Here is a 24075-nt window from a genome sequence, read left to right as displayed (position 1 = left end):
TTCAAGGGGGCCTCTCCCCCAACCGTGCACCCACACCAACTGTGTACATTGACCGGATGGGTGCTGCGAAGGACAGGCAGGTAGCCAACGGCCTTTCACAGGATGTTTTAGGTATTGTTACATATTTCTTCAACTTAAAACAGCCTTTTCTTTCCTTCCCTCCTTCCTTCCTTCCTTCCTTCCCTTCCCTCCCTCCCCTCCCTTCCTTCCTTCCTTCCCTTCCCTCCCTCCCCTCCCTTCCTTCCCTTCCCTCCCTCCCCTTCCTTCCTTCCTTCCCTCCTTCCCTCCCTCCCTTCCTTTCCTTCCTTCCCTCCCTCCCTCCCTTCTTTCTTTTGTAAACAAATCAAGTGCGTTTCCTTTTTCCCCCCTTTTTGCTGAAATCTGCCTTACAAGCTCAGTTATCCAAAGGACTTCCAAAAACCCAAGGTTGTTGACTTCATCTGCCTGTCCTAAAACAAGCAGATCCATTTCAAGGGTCTCGAAGAAAAGTTTGCTGACTAACAACCCATTCCTCATTTGTTTATTTCACAGATATTTCTGAAGACTGGCTGGCTTGGGGTACGATACAGAGGGCAGGCATGGGAACAGTCAAAAACCAGCCTCGCCTGGCCTCATAGCCTTCCAGAGGGCTTATTTTTTATGTATTCTAAAGCCTGCCTTGCAATTTACATATATCTTAGTTTTCTCGAGTTCACGCCAAAGTAGAGAACCACTGTCTTCTCTCAGTCTGATGTGCTTTTTAGAGTAGCCAAACTTCGTACTATTGCCCAATGTCTCATCACTGCCTAAACAAACACCTTCCCTTTGAAAGAGGTTTGCAAACTACCATACGCTCTGCACAGGTGTGGAAATAACTAGAGCGACGGGCCCCTGCAAGACGCTGCCTCATAAAGCCTGCGACAGCAATGGAGGTCGTGAGACAGCTGCAGTCAGCATTTTGGGTTTCTCCTGCATATGTCTTAAATAAACTCTTTAATGTTCTGCAAAATTGAAACTTACAAAATACTAACTTAACACTGATGCTCTTGCAATGTAGAAAGAAACATTTTCTTGGAAATTCTGCAGACCTACAATATTTAGAGCTGTTTCGAGGCATTTATAAATCATGGAAACTCCGTGGTCCTTGCTCCCCATTCCCACGTGGGAACGCCAGAAAAGCACCCAGTTCCTGAGCTCCTGTTTGACAACAGCCTTTACCTTCAGGGGAAACGCGGACTCCTTTTCCCATTTGGCGACCCTCCTGGACTCAAAGGGACCGAACTGTGTCCGCTTGACGAGCTGAGTGACGGCGAACACCCCCTCAGCTCCATCTTCCAGTCGTCTGATCTCCAAGTTGGGAGGAAGGGATGACCTGGAAATGGAATAAAACAAGACTCAAAAGAGAGCACTCACACCCAGGGACCGACTCGTTAAGGTAACCTAAAAGCTCGCCCTCACTGACCGCCAGGGGTCTTCTGAAATAAAATCCTCCAGGTGATAAAACAAGCCTTCCAGGCCAGGCTTGGTGGCTCACGCCTGTAATCCCAGCACGCACTTTGGAAGGCCGAGGTGGGAAGATTGCATAAGCCCAGGAGTTTGAGACCAGCCTGGGCAATATGGTGAAACCCTGTCTCTACAAAAAATTAGCTGGGCATGGTGGCATGTGCCTGTAGCCCCAGCTACTCGGGAGGCTAAAGCAGTAGGATGGCTGAACCCGGGAGTTTGAGGCTGCAGTGAGCCAAGATTGTGCCACTGCACTGTAGCCTGGGTGACAGCACAGGACCCTGTCTCAAAGAAAAGAAAAAAAACAACAGAAGCCTTCCTGATAGGTGCTGAATGATGATGACTGAGGCTGAGGTTGTGATGACGCCCTCGGGCTGTGGCAAACTAGCCATAATCTTGTGGCCTTAGCTACACAAGGCCGACCACAGGGCCCTGGTGAGATTCACCCAGAGCACACCATGGCGGGGCTGTGTACTGAAGGATGGGTTTAATTCCCCGTGGGAAAGACAGTGCCAACAGGTGCATCCCTGGTGGGGCTGCTACGGGACAGAACAGGGTCAGACTGGTATGGGGTCCAGCGATGGAGGGGGGACCACAGGGAACTCCCTGCTGAGGAGCCATATGAAGAACACCCCGAGAAAGACGCAAGGGCCACGGAAGTCCCAAACAGAAAGGGTTTCCAGCCAAGTGGAGCGGGCCAGTTTGACTGAGGATGTGACCTCTTTAACTGAAGTAGAAGAATGTCAAGGACGGGGTTCTGGGGAGGAAGGCATAGGAGCTGGGACGAGCCCAGGACACGTCCAGGACAGAGGTGGACACGGGGTGTCCAGTGCACAGGCCCCTCGGACAGAGGCAGACATGGGGTCCCCAGAGCACAGGCCCCTCCGACAGAGGCAGACATGGGGTGCCCAGCGCACAGGCCCCTCGGACAGAGGCAGACATGAGGTCCCCAGAGCACAGGCCCCTCCGACAGAGGCGGACATTGGGTGCCCAGAGCACAGGCCCCTCCGACGGAGGCAGACATGGGGTGCCCAGAGCACAGGCCCCTCCGACGGAGGCAGACATGGGGTGCCCAGAGCACAGGCCCCTCAGGGTGGGCAGGAGGCCGCTGAGACAAGGAGCCGGCACGGAGGGTCTGACTGCGGGACCAAGGGTTTCCGCTGAATTTTCATGGGCAACAGGCAGTCCCTGAGGGTTCTGGGGAAGAGGGGGGTTGATGGGAAGAGGGGGGTTGATCCGCTGTCTACTTTAGGCCAAAACATTGATCTCTTTGTTTTGAGTCACACTAAGAAAAAAAAGTAAATGAACAGTGTTGTGGGGCAGTGGGAAGGCTCCTGCAAACAGTTCTGGAAAGACAGCGACCACCTGTGCAGCAGCAGCACGTGCCAGGTACCATCACCCACAACACCACAGCCACCCCACAGGAACTGCCATCCTCTACAGAGGCCACCGAGGTCCGGAGAGGAGTGCCTTGTCCAAACTCACCTGCCCTGGGCCACCAGGTGGCACAGCCTCCCCCAGGTGAGGGTAGAACGGCAGGGCAGCTGCTGCCCACTGAGCCGCCTCACCAGGCCTGCAGGGACTGCTTCTGGAAGCTGCTGTGGGTCAGCCCTGTCCCTGTCCTCATAACCCCACATCCCCTGCCCCGCCTGGGTGTGCACGTGTCCGCTGGCAGGCCAAGACCTGGAATGCAGAGAGAAGCCAACGAGCAGACCTCCAACTTGGCTGCTGGTGCTCAGCACATCAACCACCTTGGCCAGTCCACTCTTCTGCAGCCTCCACACACTGTGTCGGGAACAGCTGGGCTCCAGCTAAGAACCCTGGAGTGGATCAAAGAAACTCACTCTGGAGCTTTGAAGCACGTGTTTTGGTGTGTCCTGACAACAAGGCTGCTCAGTTCACAGTGGGAGCAGAATCGCTGGCTCTCACTCAGAGTGCCTCTGCTCTCCCTCAGGCTCCTTCCTGCCCATGTGCAGACACAAAGGCCGCTAGGCTCCTGCCGCAGCTGGCATCTGGAAGGCCCGGGACCGTGAAAGCAGCTCACGGCGGTCACTCACCTTGCCCTGCTTAACACAAAGGAGTCTTTGACCATGACCACGGGGCCCAGCTCAGGACATTCGGAGTCGTGGTACTGGCTGCAGTCTTCACACCCTGCAAGTAGACATGTGGGCATTAGAGCACGCAGGGAGGGAGACACCTAAAGAACACAAACCTGGGAAATGGGGACCCTGGCCCCATGAGGGTGACCCAGAGTCATGAGATACATGCATGCCGACACTGCAAAGACAAGCAAGCGAGGGTGCATTGGATGGCACAAGGCCTGTGTCCCGAAGGCCTCCGTCAGCGCTCACGCACACGAGGAGTGCAAAGGCAGGACACGCCCCCAGGGAAAGCTCTAGCTCCGCCGCACACCTCAAATCAAGCACGGTCACCTCCATGGTGACGAAGACCAAGACCCTCCCCAAAGAATGAGCATAAATGAAAATGGCCAATGTTAGCGGGTTCATCCCTCCTGCCTAGCCCTGGATTACTTTTCTGAATCAAGTGCTACCCCCTGCAAAGTGCCCTCAGCCAGGAGTTCTGAGAAGGGTGATCCTATTAAAACCATACCCCTGTAGTGTACTGCTTATGAAATAAATGTTTCATAGGGAAATTTTAAATATATAGCTTTTCTATATTAACAAAACGAAATGTGGACGTGGCTTTGCCCAGAGAGCAAGCACCACACCCATCTGTGTTCTATGACATAGGGCTGGTCTCGGACCTCGGGCAGGTCCCCAGGTCACTTACAGATAAACAAGATCTCTTCGCTCCCATCTTCGGCCATCTCTGACACCTGTCAGGACACAAGAGAGCCTCATTAATGACAAGCTCTTACCAAAACACTTTTGTTTTGTTTTTGAAATTGAGCTCCCTCTGTTGCCCAGGATGGAGTACAGTGGCAGGATCTTCGCTCACTGCAACCTCTGCCTCCCAGGTTCAAGTGATTCTCCTGCCTCAGCCTCCTGAGTAGCCGGGACTACAGGTGTGAGCCACCACACCCAGCTAATTTTTGTATTTTTAGTAGAGACGGGGTTTTACCATGTTGGCCAGGCTGGTCTCGATCTCTTGACCTTGTGATCTGCCTGTCGCGGCCTCCCAAAGTGCTGGGATTACAGGTGTGGGCCACCGTGCCTAGCCTCTTACCAAAATAATGTTTAAAGACAATTCCTACTAAAGGCCTCCTCCAGCCAGTATGGGGACATTATGTAGTGTTCTAAACAGAGCACACAGTGGGGTCTCCTCTTATTGTGGAATGGGGCTGGGGTCCCTGAAACATCTTCTCACCTCAAATAATGTTATTTTTAACAAAAGCAATGGATTTGAATGGCCTCATGAACTCAGACTTTCATCTTTTCATATTAGCCATCAATTTCCATTTTTAAAACAAATATATCCCCTTTTTTTGGGGATAGGGTCTTGCTCTGTCGCCCAGGCTGGAGTGCAGTGGCGTGATCAAGGCTCACTGCAGCCTCTACCTGCTGGGCTCAAGCAATCCTCCTACCTCAGCCTCCCAAAGTGCTGGGATTATGGCATGAGCCATCGTGCCCACCTATACCACCACTTTTAAAAAGCCAGTTGTCACTTTTTTTCCCCTCACTCACTGCGCCGTGAATTCCTCAAGGGCACGTATGGCTAATGCAACATTTTTTCTTCAGCTCCTAACCTATGCCTGGTGCCCCATAAACACTCGTTTCTCTGGGGACTAAATCAATGCGTGACGTTGTGGAGGACTCTTGTGCTCCCACATAAGCTGTTATCAGATCCAACAATTCTATTCCCTATCCATCCTTGAGGTTCACCTCCAGAAACACTTGCATAGTGGGTAGATGAGCATAAACTGACACCCCCACACACATATATTCACAGAGTGGATCTAGACATTGTTCATTCTGGGGCCTCACATTCCTAGGCTGTAAAATGGAAATAAAAACACCCACCTCATACAGTTTGGGAGGAGCATAAAGTGAGATACACACAGTATGTGCCACCAAATAATTATTCCTCCTCTGCCCACCCCCATCCTCAACTGTGCCCACCGGCATGTCCTTCCTGCAACCTGCTTCTCTGATGCCCGTTGCTGGGTGGTTTAGGAAAGCATGCATGCTGGCACTTCTTGAATGCTGATTCCACACGCCCTCCACCCCGCTCATCCCCAGCAGCTTGAAGGGTGAAAAGTAGACCATGCAACACTCATATGGGAACTCACAGTCACTGAACATGTGTGTTTGAAAGCAGTGCGGGGTTGAAAACTTCAAGTTAGGAGAGTGAGTTAGCTACAAGGAAGTGAGGCAGAGGAGACAGAGTTCCAATTTGCCCTTAAAATGCCAGAAATAACCGGGGAGGGGGGTGAAATTTTCTCCCAAAACAGCACTGTATCTTCTTTTCCTGGGAACACACATTCACGTTCAAAGGTATCTCGTGCGGCTCTAGCAAGTCTGACTCAGTTTCACAGCCACATTCGGCCTCGCCTGCCCCAATTCCTGTGGATGGGCACCTCGGTGTGAATAGGGACCAGCCTGGGATGGGGGCTCAGCTGGGCAGTGAGCAGGAGATGAATAGGGACAAAGGGCAGAAGAAACCTAGGGTGGGGTGGGGAGGGTGCACGCTTTCATGAGTTGCTGCTGTGCTACTGGAGGTGTAGGACCTGTGTGCCCCCTGCAGGAACCCACATGACTCACGGTCAGAAGCTTGGGCAATGGGAACGACAGGCCTTAAGAGGCGCCCTACACTGCGGTCAGATCACCGCAGAACACAGACTCCCAACAAAGCTATTAGAATCGGAGTGGGAGGATGGAGGGAGGTCGTCCTGGCCTTGCTTACTTGGGAGCCTGCACGAATTCCCTGAGGCCTCGCGTGGCCGCCTCTCCCGGGGGCAGACCTTGCCTCTGGCCTGCACCTCTCACAGACTGCCCACCCCTTCTAGGTGCCCCCAAAGAAGGTCCCCTCTGAGCGGAGCTGCTGGGAGAGGAAACCCAGAAGAGAGGGGTGAGGGAAGCAGGAGAGCAGGGTTTTAGCCTCTGTGCTACACTCTGATTCTATGTAAATGTCTGAGTCCTGGCAATAAGGGTCCTGATTAGCTGCAGCTGGTCCCCAAAACGTGGCCTCTCTAAAACGGCTCCTCTGGGCCCAAGATCAGAGACCACAGCCACCCTAGGCTGCAGATCAGGCCTGAGAAATGGAGCATCTTCAAAGTCTTTGCTGTCTTGGCAAAACTCCCTTTAACACTCAGAAAGTGCCTTTATAGAAGCGGAAGTGTGGTCTCCAGACCTCTAAGGCACACAAGACATCCCAGAACAAGGCACAGAGGAAGTACTATTTCAGGGAAAAGGAGAAGAAAAAAGAACTAGAAGTTTGAGATCCCGGGCAGGTGCGTGGCTCACGTCCGTAATCCCATCACTTCGAGAGACGAGGACGGGCAGATCACTTCAGGTCAGGAGTTCGAGACCAGCCTGGCCAACATGGGGAAACCCCATCTCTACTAAAAATACAAAAACTAGCCAGGTGGCTGGGCGCGGTGGCTCACGCTTGTAATCCCAGCACTTTGGGAAGCCGAGGCGGGCGGATCACGAGGTCAGGAGATCGAGACCACGGTGAAACCCCGTCTCTACTAAAAATACAAAAAAATTAGCCGGGCGTGGTGGCGGGCGCCTGTAGTCCCAGCTACTCGGAGAGGCTGAGGCAGGAGAATGGCGTGAATGCGGGAGGCGGAGCTTGCAGTGAGCCGAGATTGCGCCACTGCACTCCAGCCTGGGCGACAGAGCGAGACTCCGTCTCAAAAAAAAAAAAAAAAAACTAGCCAGGTGTGGTGGCACATGCCTGTAATCCCAGCTACTTGGGAGGCTGAGGCAGAAGAATTGCTTGAACCAGGGAGGCGGAGTTTGCAGTGAGCTGAGATCGCGCTGCTGCACTCCAGCCTAGACAACCGAGTGAGACTCCATCTCAAAAAAAAAAAAAAAAAAAAAAAAAAAAAAAAAAAGTGCGAGGTCCCCCTATCTCAACCACCAATCCTGGGAAGACTTACCTTACATTAGTGATTTCAAAATGTGGTCCCTGGACCAGGAACCAGCAGTGCCAGCGCTGCTTGGGAACATCTCAGAAATGCACATCCTTGCCTCCCACCCCCAGACCTGATGAATCAGGCTTGGCAAAGGGCCCTGCACTCTGCTTGCAAAGCCCTCCAGGTGGTTCAGATGCAGCTCAAGTCTGAGAACCACTGCTTTGCCTGAAAATCTCTCTAAAATTTATATGACTACTACTACAATAACTAAACGCAACTGCCATCACAAGAAGACCACAGTAATAATATCAGGAAACCAAACTTATCACAAATGTCAATTAAGCTCAGACCAGGACCATCTGCATCTAACCTGGTGGTAAACGGGAAATGGGGGGTGACTTCAGGCAAATGTTCCTTAACACGGAACGCTCAGTGAAGACAACTGTTAAAAACAACTTTGAAAAACAAGCCTGAAGTGACAGACTCAGTCTACCTGACTTCACACTTAATTATCAAGCTACCATCATAAAAACTTTGATACTGGTGAGAAGGTGGACAGAGATCAATAGAACAAAACAGACAACCCAGAAATAGACCTAAACAAACATGCCCAAAGCATTTTTTTTTTTTTTTTAAGAGATGGAGTCTTGCTCTGTCGCCCAGGCTGGAGTGCAGTGGCACGATCTTGGCTCACTGCAACTTCTACCTCCCAAGTTAAAGCGATTTTCCTGCCTCAGCCTCCCGAGTAGCTGGGATTACAGGCACGTGCCACCACGCCCACCAGCTAATTTTTGTATTTTTAGTAGCAACAGGGTTTCACCATGTTGGCCAGGAGGGCCTCGATCTCTTGACCTCGTGATCTGCCCACCTCGGCCTCCCAAAGTGCTGGGATTACAGGTGTGAGCCACCGCGCCCGGCCTGCATTTTTTTTACAAAGACAAAAGCGGATTGGATTTTAAAATCCAAGCGAGGAAGGGCAACCATTTCAGCAGATGGTGCAGGAACAACTGGGCATCCACAGGGAATAAAATGAACTATAACTTCATATCTTATTAGAAAATTAACTCAAAATGGATCACAGTCTTAAAACATAAAAATATTAAATAATAATAGAACTTAGAAAAACAGAGAAAATCTTTGGGCTCTAGGGCAAGCCACAGTTTTTAAACTTGTCACCAAAAACACAATCTATAAGAGGAAAATCATTTGCATCTTCATTCAGAAGGCAACAAGCAACCCAAAAACCAACATGTCAAAAGTAAAAACATCTGGACACTCCTGACGAAGTCTCTCTGCCTCCACCTCCTACATCTTAGGATTTGGTTGTCAGAGAGACCTGGAACCGCTGTGACCTCTCTCGCCTCCCTCTCACACCTGCCCATCACACCCACTACCTGCAGCCTCCCTTACTACCTCCCTTGGCCACACCCCACTTTCTCCCACCTGTAAGGCTGCAAGGGTCTCCAGACAACTCTTCCTCCTCTGCCTGGGCCGCCAACCCATTTTGCACACTGCAGAGCGGTTCTTCTAGAACATAAATCCAATCACATCGCTTGCCAGCCTGAAGCTTCACTGGCTTCCCACTGTCCCAGGAACAAAACCCAAACTCCTGCACGTGACCAGGCACTGCCTTTCTCGGCAGCCTTCTCACCCCACCTCCCCACCCCCACCCTCTCCAGCCGCGCTTCCCGGAACGCCAAGCTGGGTCCTGCCTCTGGACCTTTGCAAATGCTCGCCCCTCCAAGGCTGGCCCTCTCCCCAGCCCTCTCTGCAATGCCCACTCACTCCTCAGTCCCCACTCCCCACTCCCCTGCTCAGTCCTCACTCCCCAGCCCTCTCTGCAAGTCCCCACTCCCCACTCCCCTGCTCACTCCTCACTCCCCAGCCCTCTCTGCCATGCCTGCTCACTCCTCAGTCTTAGCTTAACATCACTTCTTCAGGGAGGGTCTCCCTGATCCACCTGTCCAAAGCGTGGCATGCTTCTAAAAGCACTCTGCGATTTCCTTTACAGCACTGTCACCCATGTAGCCATGCCTGTGTGTGACTGATCTCATGTCTCTCCCACCACACTTCAATGGCCAAGAGGGCAAGACTTGTGGCAGCCTTGCACAGTGGAATATAGTTGGACCCTCCTCGGCACCGGCACACGGGACAGGCTGATGTCTGATAAGAGAATCTGCCACTTCCTGGTACACCCCCTAACACACCCCAGGCTGAGGACGCGAGGTCCACCCCAGGCACAGCCACTTCCCCTCAGTCCACCACGGGGGTTCCACCATCTTTCAAGACAGAGCCCCAACCTCACCCTCCCTGACACCTTTCTCCCTTCAATTACTCTCATATCCTCTGTGATTCCCCCCAAAAAGTTGGCTGTTCCTAAACCACTATCTCAGTTTCACATAATGTCATGCACGTGGTCTGTTTTTTCTGCTGGATTTATTTTCTTTCATTTTATTTTGAGACGGTCTTGCTCTGTCACCCAAGCTGGAGTATAATGGTCCCATCACAGCTCACTATAGCCTCAAACTCGTGACCTCCTGTGATCCTCCAGCTTCAGCCTCTCAAGTAGCTGGGACTACAGGCACGCACCACCATGCCCAACTAATTTTTTAATTTTTTGTAGAGATTTGGTTTCACTATGTTGGCCAGGCTGGTCTCAAACTCCTGGCCTCAAGCGATCCTCCTGCTTCAGCCTCCCACTTTGGATTACAGGTATGAGACCCCATGCGCAGCCTCTACTAGATCTTTAACCATGAAAGACAGAAGCTTAAAAGTGACTTTTCCACTCACTCCCTTTGTTCAAGTCTTATGTATTTTGTATGTAGCCCCCTATGTACAAGAGAGCCCTGATAAATCTTTTGACCTGACACCTTCCTCACCTCCAGATAATTAAGAGTGGTTGGAAAGTTTCAAATGTTTCATTTGCACAAGTTATGCCAAGAAACTTCAGAAGTTTAGTTAGATTAGCACTAAGATCTGGAAGAGAAATTTTACACGTTCCATATAAAAAGGGATTTTAAACTTTTATATCATTGCTTTCGATATTTACAAAGCACCTAAGCAAGGTTCCAATGCTACCACAATGACCTGCGCTTGGCCTCTGCCATCCCCAGCCCACGACAGGAGGTGGCCCCGGCCTGGGGTCTCTCTCCTTAGTGGCCTCCAGGGACCACCCTGGTCTGGCTTTGGCCAGGCCGCTGCCTTCCCTCCACTTGACACTAAGCCTGTCTACGGGTTTCCCAGCTCACGTACTCGAAAGAAAGTTCAAACAAAGCCTGTGCCACTGAAGAAACCTTGCAAGCCAATGATGCTGTTCTTGGAATCTGCAGCCTGGCACCCACAAGAGCATCTTACCAGCTCAAACAAAACGAAGTCCATTTCCTGTCCAGATATTCGTGGGACACCTGCCATGGCCAGTTGGTGTTGAAGGGCTGTTCATTTGGGGCAGCAGAACGAGCACAACGCTTCTCCCCTTCCACACACACCACACAACAGAGGGTGCGACCGGGGCCTGCACAGGGGAAGCCAGAGAGGGCTGGCAGAGCCCAGATCCGGCTGGACCACCTGACCCGCATCTTGATTCCTGGGGAGAAGCAAGACACCTCCACTCCCTGGGGAGACCCTATTCACTCCCTTCTCAGTACAAACAGGGAAAGGTCCAGAACAAGGAATCCGAACTTTCTGTTGTTACCAGATGGATGGATGGGTTCAACCACAACCTGCTTGCCTGGGAGGGTAACCTCCCCAGGCAGGGCTAAGGGAATGGGGACTCCTTTCTGTGCTGAGCTCTGAGATGTGGGGAGATGCCCGACACCCTCAGCTCAGAAAGCCCAGAAACCTCACTGACTATCTGAGTTTTACACAGATTTTCTATTCACACACAGAGTGACCCTGCAGAAGGCAGCCACTCAGGGGCCTCTGCTGCGCCGGTAGTCAAACTCCCTAACACTGAAAGGAGTTAAGATGCAACTCCTCTCTACTCTAGCCCTGATCTCCTCCGTTCACAATCTTCCCCAGGGCTGGGGGCAGATTTTCCTGGTTCCCCCAGGAAAAGTTTTGTGCAAAGGGTCCTGAAAGCAGTGAAAGGAAAGCAAGCTGAGGCTCTACACACTTCAGCAGAACAGGTGAAACAAACATGTTGAAGAGACAGAGTCTCACTATGTTGCCCAGGCTGGAGCGCAGTGGTTTTTCACAGGCGTGAACACGGCACACTACAGCCCCAAACTCCTAGGCTCAAGCCACCCTCCTGCCGCAGCCTCCACAGAGCTGGGAGTACAGCTGTTGTGCCCAGCTTGAAAAACAGTTTTGAGGATTATTTATTAATATGATCTGCAAAGGCTGAGCAGGTTTAGAAAAAGCTACTGGTTTTGAAATATTAGGAAATGAAAGCTTCGTGATTTTAAAAGACACATGTCTGAAGAAAATGTTCTCCATCTGTATAATTTTGTCATTTCAAGAATGTCACATAGGCTGGGCACAGTGGCTCATGCTTGTAATCCCAGCAGTTTGGGAGGCCAAGGCAGGTGAATCACCTGAGGTCAGGAGTTCAAGACCAGCCTGGCCAACATGGCAAAACCCCATCTCTACTAAAAATACAAAAATTAGCCGGGTGTGGTGGCGGGTGCCTGTAATCCCAGCTACTCGGGAGGCTGAGGCAGGAGAATCACTTGAACCCGGGAGGTGGATGCTGCAGTGAGACGAGATCCACTCCAGCCTGGGCAACACTGTCTCAAAAAAAAAAAAAAAAGAATGCCATATAAATGAAATCAGACAGTCTGTGACCTTTGAGATTGGCTTTTTCTAACTGAAATAATGCCCTTGAGATCCCTCCAGGATGTTGCCTCTATCAAAAGCTCATTCCTTTATATTGCTGAATAATATTCCATGGTTCGAGTGCATTACCGTTTGTTTAGCAATTCACTCACTCACGGAAGGACGCTTGCAATTTTTCCCACATGGGGCTGTTACAAATAAAGCTGTTAGGAGCAATCGTGTACAGGTTTTTTTGTACATGTTTTCATTTCTCCGAGATAAATGCCCAGGAGTGCAATGACTGGGTCATCTGGTAGGAGGATGTTTCGTTTTTCAATAAACTGACAGGCTGTTTTCCAGAGAGCCTGCAGCACTTTGCACCTCCCACCAGCGACACAGGAGAGATCCAGTTTCTTGGCGGCCTCACCAGCATCTGGTGGGTCACTATTTTTTATTTTAGTCATTCTGGCAGATGTGAAGTGGTGTCTCCTTGTGGTTTTAATTTGCATTTCCCTAGTGGCTAAAGACGCTGAACATCTTTTCACGTGCTTGTAGGCCACATGTATTAATATTAATAAATCCTCTTCAATAAAAGGTCTCTTCGCATCTTTTGCCCATTTTCCTTTTTCTTTTTTTTTTTTTTTTCAGATGGAGTCTCACTCTGTTGCCCAGGCTGGAGTACAGTGGCGTGATCTCGGCTCACTGCAACTTCCACCTCCCAGGTTCAAGCAATTCTCCTGCCTCAGCCTCCAAGTAACTGGGAGTACAGGTGCCCACCACCATGCCTGGCTAATTTTTGTATTTTTAGTAGAGATGGGGTTTCACCGTGTTGGCCAGGCTGTGTCAAACTCCTCACCTCGTGATCCACCCACCTCGGCCTCCCAAAGTGCTGGGATTCCAGGCATGAGCCACTGCACCCAGCCCTCTTGCCCATTTTCTAGTTGGACTGACAGGGTTATTTTACGGTTGTGCTTGAGAGTTCCTTATCTGTATATCTAGATGCTTTGTCGCGTGTAGTTTGCAAGTATTTTCTCCCTGTCTGGGGCTTGTCTTTCCATTCCTCCCACTCCCAGTTTAAGGGTCTTCTGCAGAGCAATGGTTTTTAATGTTGTTGAAGTCTAGTGGATCGACCTTCCCTTTCACAGACTATGCTTCTGGTTATCACATCTAAGACCTCTCTTCGCCAAGCCTAAGGTTCCAAAGACTTTCTCCTATGTTTCTTAGAAAAGTCTTTGTTTTGAAGAGGGAGTCTCACTCTGCCGCCCAGGCTGGAGTGCAGCGGCGCGATCTCGGCTCACTGCAACCTCCACCTCCAGGGCTCAAGCGATCTTCCTGCCTCAGCCTTCTGAGTTTTTAGACTACAGGCACACATCACCGGCTATTTTTTTTTCTTTTTTTTTTTTTTGAGACGTGATGGAGTTTCACTGTTGTTGCCCAGGCTGGGGTCCAATGGTGCGATCTTGGCTCACCACAACCTCCGCCTCCCAGGTTCAAGTGATTCTCCTGCCTCAGCCTCTGGAGTAGCTGGGATTACAGGCATGCACCACAACGCCTGGCTAATTTTGCATTTTTAGTAGAGACGGGGTTTCTCCATGTTGCCAAAGCCGGTCTTGAACTCCTAGGCTCAAGCCATTTATCCACCTCGGCCTCCCAAGTGCTGGGATTACAGGTGTGAGCCACCAGGCCCAGCTAGAAAAGTCTTATAAGTATATATCTTACATTTAAATCTGTTATCCAATCTGAATTAATTTTTGTATAAGCTGAGAGGCTGAGGCTGAGGTCCACCTTTTTGTCTACAATGCCCCATGGCCTCAGCACTGCTGACTGGCTTCTGCGCCTCTGTCAAAGCCGGGCGCCCACACTTACGTGCATCTATGCCTGGGTCTCCCTTCTAGTCCACTGATCTCTCCAGCAGCACCATGCTCGGCGGAGCCCAGTCAATGCAGTCTTGATGACTGTAGCTTTAGTCAAGTCTCAAAGCAGGGCAGAATGGTTCCTCCCACTTTATGCTTCTTTTGCAAAGTTGTTCCAGCCATTCTATTCTAGTTCCTTTGCCTTTCCATATAAACTTTAGAACAATCTGGGTTTAAGCCATAAAAATTCTTGCTCAGATTCACATATGTAATTTTAGTAACATTTTATTAATCCGGTACACCCAAAATATTATGTCAACATCTATTAATATAAACATAGAAAAAATACAATATAGAAAAAGTATTAAGGAATTTTTTCATACGAAGCCTTAGCAATCCAGTGTGTATTTTACCCTTTCAGCTTCTTAATTTGGACCAGGCCCATCTCAAGTGCTCAGAAGCCAGCCCTGGTCTGGAGGCTCAGGGAGTTTTTGTTGAAGCAGGAGGAGCATCTTTCCCACTGGGCACATGCCCTCGTGACAATATTAAAAGCACTCAGGGAAAACCCACTAATGGAAAAAGCAAACGTATTTTCAAAAATATGTGCTGCAGAACCATCCCGAAAAATGCTGTGGGTGGGCTTCAGGGGGCTAGCAGGTGGGTGGAGAGGGACTCTGACTAAGCCAGTTTGTGACACCCTGCAGATTCCCACTCTGGAGTCACGACACACACCAGCACAGGAGAGGCACCGAAAAGTCCTTCAACAAAAATCTCTGCTGAGATGTGTTCTGTCCAGCAGGTTCCCGAATTTATTTGGGCAAAGAGCACCTTTTGCACACGCTGATGAACGTGCTAAAGAAGGATGGTCCACACTGCAGACTCCCGGGGTCAGCAAAGGGGCAGGGCCTGGCTTTGCTGCAAGATAGAGGACTAGACACCAGGCCCAGGGTGTGAGTCTGCCTCTGCTGTTTACCAGATGAGAGAGACCTCAGGTGAGTTATGGCCCCTCCAAGGGCCTCTGTTTCCTTACCTTACAATAAGAGGGGTGGCCTAGTACTCACCAAGTCCCTTTCAGCTGGCACAACTTCCAAATTTCAGTTCGTTGCTACCATCTCATAAAGTAGTGTTAAAACACACATACAGACATACAGATAAAACACAGATACAGACATGTAGATAAAATACAGATACAGATGGGTAGACAGAGGTTTTTCACCCAGCTTCCAAGGCTGTGATGAAATGGCACAATACAGCAACCACTCCTCACTGCCTGCTGCCCAGCAGTTAAAAGGCATGCATTCTGCAAGCTGGCGGTAACTCCCTTTCTTTCTCATCTTATTTCCCATTAAATACAATGCTTTCTTCCAGCCTCATCCAGGGGTTCCGCATGCCCCAGGAGTGTTTGGGGGACTCTCTTTGGCTCTCCATTCCCCCCACCCTCACCCCCTCCCGACCTCCTGCACCACCACCTCTGCCTCTGCCTGAGGTCACCCTCCCTGTCACTGTCCCTCTTGAGCAGCAGCTGCCATTGTTAAAGCCACAGGCTGTCCCTGTCTGGGCCCATATCCTTCCTTCCCGACTGGAGTGAGCCCACCAGGAAGTAGGGCAGGATTGCATCGCAGGCCTGCACTCACAGGGCTCACTGGCTCAATGTCGGACACCTCATTGCCTAGAGATGTTTCCCAGAGCCGCTCACTGACCCTCTGGTTCCCAATCTGGGACCTGTAGGCCAACAGTGGGTCACGAAAGTAGACATGAGAAGCCCACTGTCCCTCTCCACGTGTCTTGAAACACGACAGAAACTAACAATGGTCCTCTGTTGTTACCACTGACAGCCAATCCGCAGCCTCCTTCCTGGGGATGGCTGCTGCTCCTCCAGACCTGCTGCGTTTCATCACCTCTCCAGCACCCAGGCTCAGCACATAGTGACACACGGGTGCTCTGACCGGCCCTGCTGAGTACAGTCTCTCCTGTAGCATGCCGGCCTCGACCTGCGCACACCTACGTGACACGACCAGAACCCCCCTTGGCCCAGCCCCTCCCATCTGCCAGGAAGGCCCCAGGATACAATGGAACATCGGGCCTTTTATGTCCAAGTCTTTCTTTTTGTCTTCTCTAAAATAAAGCAAATAGCTATTATATAGCTAGAAATAGTATGTTTTCTTAAGAGTATTTCTTTTATGATTTCTTCTTTTTTGTCACTTTCTGAACCTCTTGGTTTCATCCAAATGGTATCTATATAAACAGCTTTAAAAAACAAAAAGTGCCCCTTTCCCCCTCCCCATTTGCTATCCCATTCCCCAGGGTGGCCATTCAAGCCTCTTTCTGCTGTATCTGCTCCTACACCTCAAAATAACACGCTTCTCTGAGATCCCTCATTTCTCAAAGTTGGATCTTGCATTTTTACTTCTTATGGCAGATGAAGGGCTAGCTTACTTACATTCTCTTCCCCTCCCCTCATTCTCCAGGATGATTATAGTTAAATCGATATATATATTATGACTCTGAAAATATTCACTGCCCTAACAAGTTCATTATTAATACATTTTTTTCTTCAAAAGAAATGATGAAATGAACTTAAACAACTTCATCATCAATAACTTTAATTGATTTGTTATATTTGCTTAGGCCTTATTTTTTTATACTTTTATTTTGACACATAATCAATTGTACCTATTTGTGGGGTACAAACTGATGCTTCTAATGGATAGTGATCAGATCAGGGGAATAAGCGATATCCATCATCTCAAACATGTATCATCTCTTTGTGTCGGAAACATTCAACATGCTGGGCACACATTTTGTTTGCTACCATTGTGCGGGGCAGAGGAGGTGGTGCAGGAGGTCAGTGGGCGGTGAGGGCCAAAGAGAGTGCAAAATGCACGCTCCTGGGCACGCGGAACCACTGGATTCAGCTGGAAGAAAGCACCGTATTTAGCGAGGAATAAGATTAGAGAGAAGGGTTTATAGTCAGTTTATAGAACTGCGCTAGGTGGCTTCATATGCACGCGGCTTGTCTTTGCTGCCCATGTGCAGGTTTTGTATGCCGCACGTGCACAGGTTCTGCTGCTGGTGGTGGTAGGAGGGGAAGACACCCATGTCTATAACTTCCCGCACCCTGCGATTGCTTCTCCTTACAGTTTTTCACCGGGTCAGACCAACAAGATGGACCACGGGTTCAGGTGTGTTTCCTAGCACCTCCCCTCCTTGTCCCATGCCCTCAAGGTCTGACAACAGCTGCATCCTGGGCCTCCCCTTCCACATCAGCCTGGGGGCGCCTGGTTCCTTCTCCTGCAAATGAAGCTGTTTCCTGAGCCTCGAGCCTCCTTGCTCTCCTTTCCTTGGTCTACTCCTCGGATCCGGAAAGCACATTTTCCTGTAGTTTCCGTAGGAGGGCGCATGGGGGTATATCTTGTGGGAGGATTTGTCATGTCTGTGAATGTCCTTATTCTACCCTCACACCTCAGTTAGGCTGCCTGGGTACACGGCCACTGGTCACTTCCACTCTGAACGCCCAATGTCCAAGGAAGGACTCCATGGTCCATCAGCTTCCAGCATCGTGGCTGATGCATCTGGTGTCTTTCCTGCCAGCAAATCTCCTCTGTGCAGCTCTCTACCTCCAGAATCTTTCAGAATTTGTTCTAGCTCCTGTGACCTGAAATTCTGTGCCCTGCTTTGATGCTGTGCACTGACTGGGCCTTCAGCCCTGCCCTTCAGCCCTGCCGTTTCCTTGTACTGTTTACGATTGCTTCTCCGTTCTCACTTTCTGAACCTCTTAGTTTCATCAAAGATGACATCTATATTTCTCATTTTCACATCTGGTTCTTTAAGAGGGAGAGAAAGGTGTGGCCTCTACCATCTTAAAAATGGAAACTGTGCTGGGCGCGGTGGCTTATACCTGTCACCCCAGCACTCTGGGGGCCAAGGCGGGGGGATTGCTGAAGCCCAGGAATTTGAGACCAGCTTGAGTAACATGGAGAAACCCCATCTCTACAGAAAACACAAAAATTAGCCAGGCATGGTGACACATGCCTGTAGTCACAGCTACTCGGGAGGCTGAGGTGGGAAGATTGCTTGAACCCAGGAGGTAGAGGTTGCAGTGAGCCAAGGTTGCAGTGAGACGAGATGGAGATCCCACCACTGCCCTCCAGCCTAGGTGACGAAGCAAGACTCTGTCTCGGAAAAAAAAAAAAAGCAAACTGAGGTAGTGTAGACTCTACCACACTGATGGCTGCCCTAACTGGCTGTCCTGTGTTTGCTTAACAAAAAAAAAAAAAAAAAAAAGGGGGGGTGGGAGGACTGATTCCTACTTGATGAAGCTTGTGCGACCCTACAGGGCTTGGATGGTGGAGAGGCTGTGAGTGCTGGTTTAGCGTATTTTAAAAAGCGGAAAGAATGAGCATAGGCAGAGAGCAAAGCCTGGAGAAGTCAGATGTACTGGGGGATAGGGACCCAGGGAGACAAGAGGAATCCAGATGACAGGACCAGCTAACAGTCAGAGTTAAGGCAGCCTGCTCAGAACAAGGACCCTGTTAACCTCTTGCCTAACGTGGTGCTAAAATAACATTTATGTTTTTGGTCACAATAAAAGACAAACCTACTATAACTAAGTAGCATGTATATATATATATATATATTTTTTTTTTTTTTGAAACTTACAAAAGGCCAGAGGCCAGAGGGTTATGAGACACCTGAAACACCCCTTCTCAAAAGCAGACTCTGGTCCAGTGAGTGGGCAGTTAAAGTCGAACCGCATTTGCATCCTGCAGGCCCCACCCACATCAAGACTTAAGGACCCTGAACTCACAATGAGTTTGCCGCGAGCTGCATCACTTAGTCAAGGTTTACTGATGATGTTTGCAGTAGGTCAACACTCAGAGCTGTCAAGTGGAGACCTGGGCCATGCTGAACAAGGAGATCGGTCAAACGGAGCCAGTAACAGATGGTGCATCTCAGGCAAAGAAAAGCATCCTCTCTGAGAAAGCCGAGCTCCAGTTTTATGTAAGGGTATGGAAGCAAGGAAGAGCTGAGCCGTCTGTGCTCATCAGACCCCACAGGCTTGGAGGACTCCAGGACAGGCTTACACCTGTAATCCCAGCACTTTGGGGTGCCAAGACGGGAGGATCGCTGATCTTGGCTTCTCCTGCTCTGAGTAGGATTCATGTAGGATGAGTGGCTTCAGCAGGGTCCCCGCCCAATCCAGGCTCCTCTCCACCCGAAGCCATCCTTACTGCCTCCTCTGGAAACCCCTTCTGCCCTGGAGGGTCCCTCTCACTGCGTGCTCCCTCCTAAGCCCCTCTGCTGTCTGCACCTCCCCTCCAGAGCCTCCACAGGGGGTACCACAAGCTGGCTACCTAGACCTCCATCCCTCTAGATGCAGCACTTACCTGCCACCCCCAACTCCCAAGCCAGCATCCTGGCAGCCCCTCGCCCTCCCAGGCCCCGGACGGTAGCTGGTAGCTCCACCTGACGCCTGGAACCAGGAGCAGCCAGGCTCTTTGAGTTTTGCCAGTATCCCCATGAAAGTGTTTCCTAAAATGCTACTCCCTGCATCTCAGCTGACAGTATAAACTGTTCATCCCTGTTTTAAACAGCTGCAAGGGACATCATTTCCAGCATACTGTAAATACCGAGTTAAAATAAAGCTGCCATCTCACTCTTGTAAATATATCTATTAGAATCGAGGCACGATGACGTGACAGCCATGGCCATCCACTCACGACGCACATGAACAAGCTCTTCTTTAAGGCCAGGAAGCATACACTTCTTCCTCTAGGAACTCCTATTTCTGTTACTACAATGTAAACCCAACGTTATATATTCATGATTGAAATTACTCTATTGATTCACTCTACTGTAACTTTTTGCAACACAAACATGCATATAAATTGAATTCGTCTTGATTTTCTACAACCATAGGATTGTGCTAACATGTCCTGAATCATCACCGCAGTACAGTCGCGTGTTGCTTAACGACAGTATTCTGAGAAATGCATTGCTATGGGATTTTGTAGTTGTGCAAACATGACAGAGTGTACATACACAACCCTAGATGGTATAGCCTACTACACACCTAGGCTATACGGCCCAGCCTATGACTCCTAGGCTACAAACCTGTACAGCACTTAACTAACAGAATACTGTAGGTACCTGTAACATAATAGTAAGTATTTGCATATCTAAACATAGAAAAGGTACCGTAAAAATGCGGTACTATCATCTTACAGGGCCAGCATCGTATATGCGGTCCACCATTGAACCATATCTCCTTTTCGTGGTATGACAACAATAGGAACACCACTGATCAAAACAGAAATAGTCTACGCTTTGATAAACCATCTTCTAACATAAAAGCTGTGTTTAATAGAAAGAGCTTTTTTCCCCTAATCAGTTCACATAGCATGGACAAATGCTCACCTCTGTCCCTATTCCTTTTTCTAGAAATGTGAGCACAGAGAAGCTGGTTCCAGAAATAAGGAGATGGGAGCAGAAGGGGCTTGGTCACAGCAGAGTCCCCCAATGCCACATCCTCTTGAGTTCTGAGCCTGAATTCATCCAAGATCAACTTGTCATCAACGATCACCATGAACACCGCTGGTGTAGAGGCTCCCGCAGCTGCTGCAGACCTGTGGCCCACGGGGGAGCCATTCCCCAACACCCTTACATCTGCTGGGACCCCGCAGTTCCCACACCCCAGGGCCATGACTGCAAGGGGAGGGACCTTTCCTTAGGAGGAGCCTTTTGAGGAGTGGATGTGGCCCCGGGGCAGGGTCTTCTCCCACTCTGAGGGAGAGTTTGAAGATGCCTGGTCTACAGTGCCCCTGAATGCCTCAGGTCACCTGCACCTCAGTAAATAGCAGCTCCAGTCACCCACCATGCATTTCCAACCAAACCAGCAGCAGGCCTGCCTGGCTCTGGAACTAGGCTCTGTCCTGCCCCATCTCCCCTTCTGCCTCCGTGTTCTGTGGAGTGGAATCACGCAGGGCCTGGATTCCAGTGATGCCAGCTCCATTCCCCCCACACAGCCAAAAGATGCAGACTCTGCCCCACCACTGCTCAAAGCCCCTCAGTGGCATCCACAAGGCAGTCAGAATAAAATCTTTTCCTGGTGCACGGCCCCTGCTGCCCCACCTCCATGGCCACACTGGCCTGTCCCATCCTGGGCTCATCCCACCCCAGGGCCTTTGCATTTGCCACCATCTGCCCGGTGGAGGCAGGCACCACCGCACCCACCTCCACTAGAGGCTCCCTCACAGCACTGGTCTCCACTGTGGCCCCTCCTCAGACAGCCCCTTCTAGTCCCAGCCCCTGAGTGCCCCATCCCCTGCCCGCCACCTGCCTGCCCTCCTTCCTTTCTTCATGCTCTTCCCATCGTCTTACCTGAGAGTTTTATGATTTTCTGTCTACACCACCTCCACTCCCCTGCCCAGAACATTAGGTCCCCCAGGTGCAGCCCTCTCTCCATTCACTACAGCGCGGGGCACGTAACAGGTGTTCAGTAAACACAGGTGGCAAGAATGCATGAATGGCCGAATGAATGAATATCTGCACACACCAGCACTGTGAGGGGAGCTGAGCAGGGCCGTTCACACTTTGCAAATGAGGAACAGAGTCTGAAAAAGCATTTAAGTCACCGCTCACCATCCCAACCTCTGAGCGCACGGGTGGAAGACACAGATGCCTTAAATCTCCCTTCAATCTGCAAAATGGCAGGACTGTTCTTTCCTGGCCTTCTGTACAGATAATGACATCGAAAATGATATGAGAGCCACGTCCTAAGTGAACAGAGTTCTTTGTCAAATATAATTATTCTAAGACAAGCTAGCAGCCTTCCAACTACAGTTGATTTTTAAATTTATTTATTTGTCTTCTGGAGAAATAACCGTCCCGCCTGCTTCCAAAATGGAACATATTAGTTTATTCTTTGCTGGCTACTTTGCGGCAAAAAGTATGAATCACAGATATAAGAAGAAAAACAAACTATTAAAAAAATGGTGTTTTTGCTCTTGAAAATCTAAATTATAGAGCTACTATTTCTTAATCGTTCACCGTGAGGCAGCGATGTCAGGAAATCTGGGGAAGGAGTGAAGCAGTGAAAACGTGGAACACGTGAAAATGTTTGAGCTTGAAACAAAATACGGTAGTGGTGTGTGCACCGGGGAGGGATCACCGCCCTTATCAAGTGTTGACATCACTGCATTCTCCAAGGAGAACTGTCACTGCTACCTTTTAAGGTTCATCACAAAACCAGTGGTTCCTTCACATCTCACCCTTCAGGAACCAAGCTGGGTTCTCCAAATTCACTTGAGTCTGGCTTAAGCCAATGTGGTTTTTTTTAAAACGAGTGTTGGCAGCTTTAAATACACACACAGGTCCACGTGTCTCTGATCACACACTTGTTTCTACCGTTTTAAACTCCCTTTGGGGACTTGGGGGTAAGAGGCAATTCCTGAGCATTTGTGGGGAAAAAAACCCATCCACTACATTAGGGGGCTAAGAAAGGTAAATGGGTGATAACTCTAACCACCAGATAGGAGTATTTATTTCCACGAGTTTTCATTTCTATTTTCTCAAGGCTAACCCCTGCGTGAACACCTCCCCTCTAGCCGGAGGCCGCGCGTGGCCCCCGTCCCCACCTGTCCGCGCGAGGCAGGCCTCACCTGAGCGGCCGGGCACGCCCCGTCCCCGCACGGCCACCCACCCCGGCTAGGTACGCGTCACCTGTCCATCCACCTCGCTACCTTCTCTCTGCCACCAAAAGGCTTACGAAAATAAGGCACATGGGGTCTGGGAGACCCCATCACCAGGACTCAGCTTCTCCAAACGCGGGGGTGGGGGTCCAGGGACCCTCCCGTGCGACCCGCATGGGCTGTACCCGAGGGCGGGGGATAATGACATCCCCGGGGCCCTCGGCGACGAGGCCGCCCGGCGGCAGGGGCCGCGGGGCCGCGGGCCGGGGGCGGCGAAGACCCTGCGCCGCGCCCACGGGCGAGCGCGGCCCGGCAGCCCCGCGGCCCCGCGCTGGGCCTGGCCGCGGGCGGGCGGGCGGGCGGGCGGGGGGCGCGAAGCCGGGGGCGGGGGCGCGGAGCCCGGCCAGGAGCGCCCGCGGCGGCGGGACCCGGCGGGCGGGCGGCGCGCAGGGCGATCCCGGAGCGGCTCCGGGAAATCCAGCCGGGTTTTGACTCCGATCGCCAACGGTGCCCGCAGCCGGCGAATGTAACAAAGAACAGTCGGCATGGCGGCTGGACCGGGGCGGCGCGCGGCTGCCGGGCGCGGGGGGCGGGGGGCAGCGGGCCCAGGGCGCGCCGGGGCTCGCGGGGGCGGCGGGCGCGGACCGGGGCCGGCGGGGCGCACGCCGGGGCGGGCGGCGGGCGCAGGGCCCGGAGCTTTACCTGCCTTTGGAATGTGCAGAGCGGGATCGGATCCGGACTCCGGGTTGCAATCCGCTCCGGAAACTGCGCAGCACCGGAAGCCGGGGGACGGCGGCGGGGCACGGCGGGACTTGTAGTCCGCGGGCGGGCGCGGGGGAGCGCAGGCGAGACCCTGGCGCGGCCGGGGGTCCTGCGGGTGGGACTGCGGGGCGCGGGCGGCGTGGACGGGGCAGCGGGCGCGCGCGGGTCTGGTCTGGCCGGAGGGAATTCCGCGCGCGGGCCCCCTCCCACGTGGCACGGCCCTGCCGCCCACGCGCGCGGGCAGCTCCCTCTCCACCTCTCCTCGGACGCGTTTCTTGCGGAGTTGGGGAGTGGTGGCGGTAGGTGGGTCGAGTTTTTCTCTAGAACAGGCCTAGGACTTGCCCCCACTCACGGTGACCTCTGGATTTGGCCGGCGGGGCCCTGGGACACGAGCTCTGTGCCCGCGAGGGGCCGGGAGGGGAGTCTGGCCTGGCGGGCTCCGCCACGCGACGGGTGAGCACCGGCCCAGCCGCGGACCTGGCTCTCCATTCTTCCC

General features: G+C 51.4%; 1 protein-coding gene across 14 annotated transcripts in view; it reads right to left on the bottom strand.

The window, feature by feature from the left end:
• PRDM15 (PR/SET domain 15) overlaps positions 1 to 23597 on the bottom strand; it is an 80629-nt gene extending 57032 nt beyond the window's left edge. For 4 of the 14 annotated variants that reach the window (XM_055279760.2, XM_063640578.1, XM_063640577.1 and 1 more), the window contains exons 1-5: positions 9483 to 9635; positions 8966 to 9049; positions 4273 to 4318; positions 3540 to 3633; positions 1198 to 1351 (exon numbers count right to left, since the gene is read on the bottom strand). In XM_055279760.2, the coding sequence (XP_055135735.1) occupies positions 1198 to 1351; positions 3540 to 3633; positions 4273 to 4318; positions 8966 to 9049; positions 9483 to 9500 (396 nt within the window). In that variant the 5' untranslated portion in view covers positions 9501 to 9635. Of the gene's footprint in view, positions 1 to 1197; positions 1352 to 2967; positions 3166 to 3196; positions 3303 to 3539; positions 3634 to 4272; positions 4319 to 8965; positions 9050 to 9482; positions 9658 to 23519 lie in introns of those variants that run through there. The other 10 variants (XM_063640580.1, XM_063640582.1, XM_055279762.2 and 7 more) reach the window with 7 other exon arrangements.
• Between the last annotated feature and the right edge of the window lie 478 nt (positions 23598 to 24075).

Source organism: Symphalangus syndactylus, chromosome 5 (genome assembly GCF_028878055.3).
Source record: "Symphalangus syndactylus isolate Jambi chromosome 5, NHGRI_mSymSyn1-v2.1_pri, whole genome shotgun sequence".
Lineage (NCBI taxonomy): Eukaryota > Metazoa > Chordata > Mammalia > Primates > Hylobatidae > Symphalangus > Symphalangus syndactylus.
The sequence above is the reverse complement of the archived record's forward strand: the minus strand, read 5'-3'. Positions and strand labels throughout refer to the sequence as shown.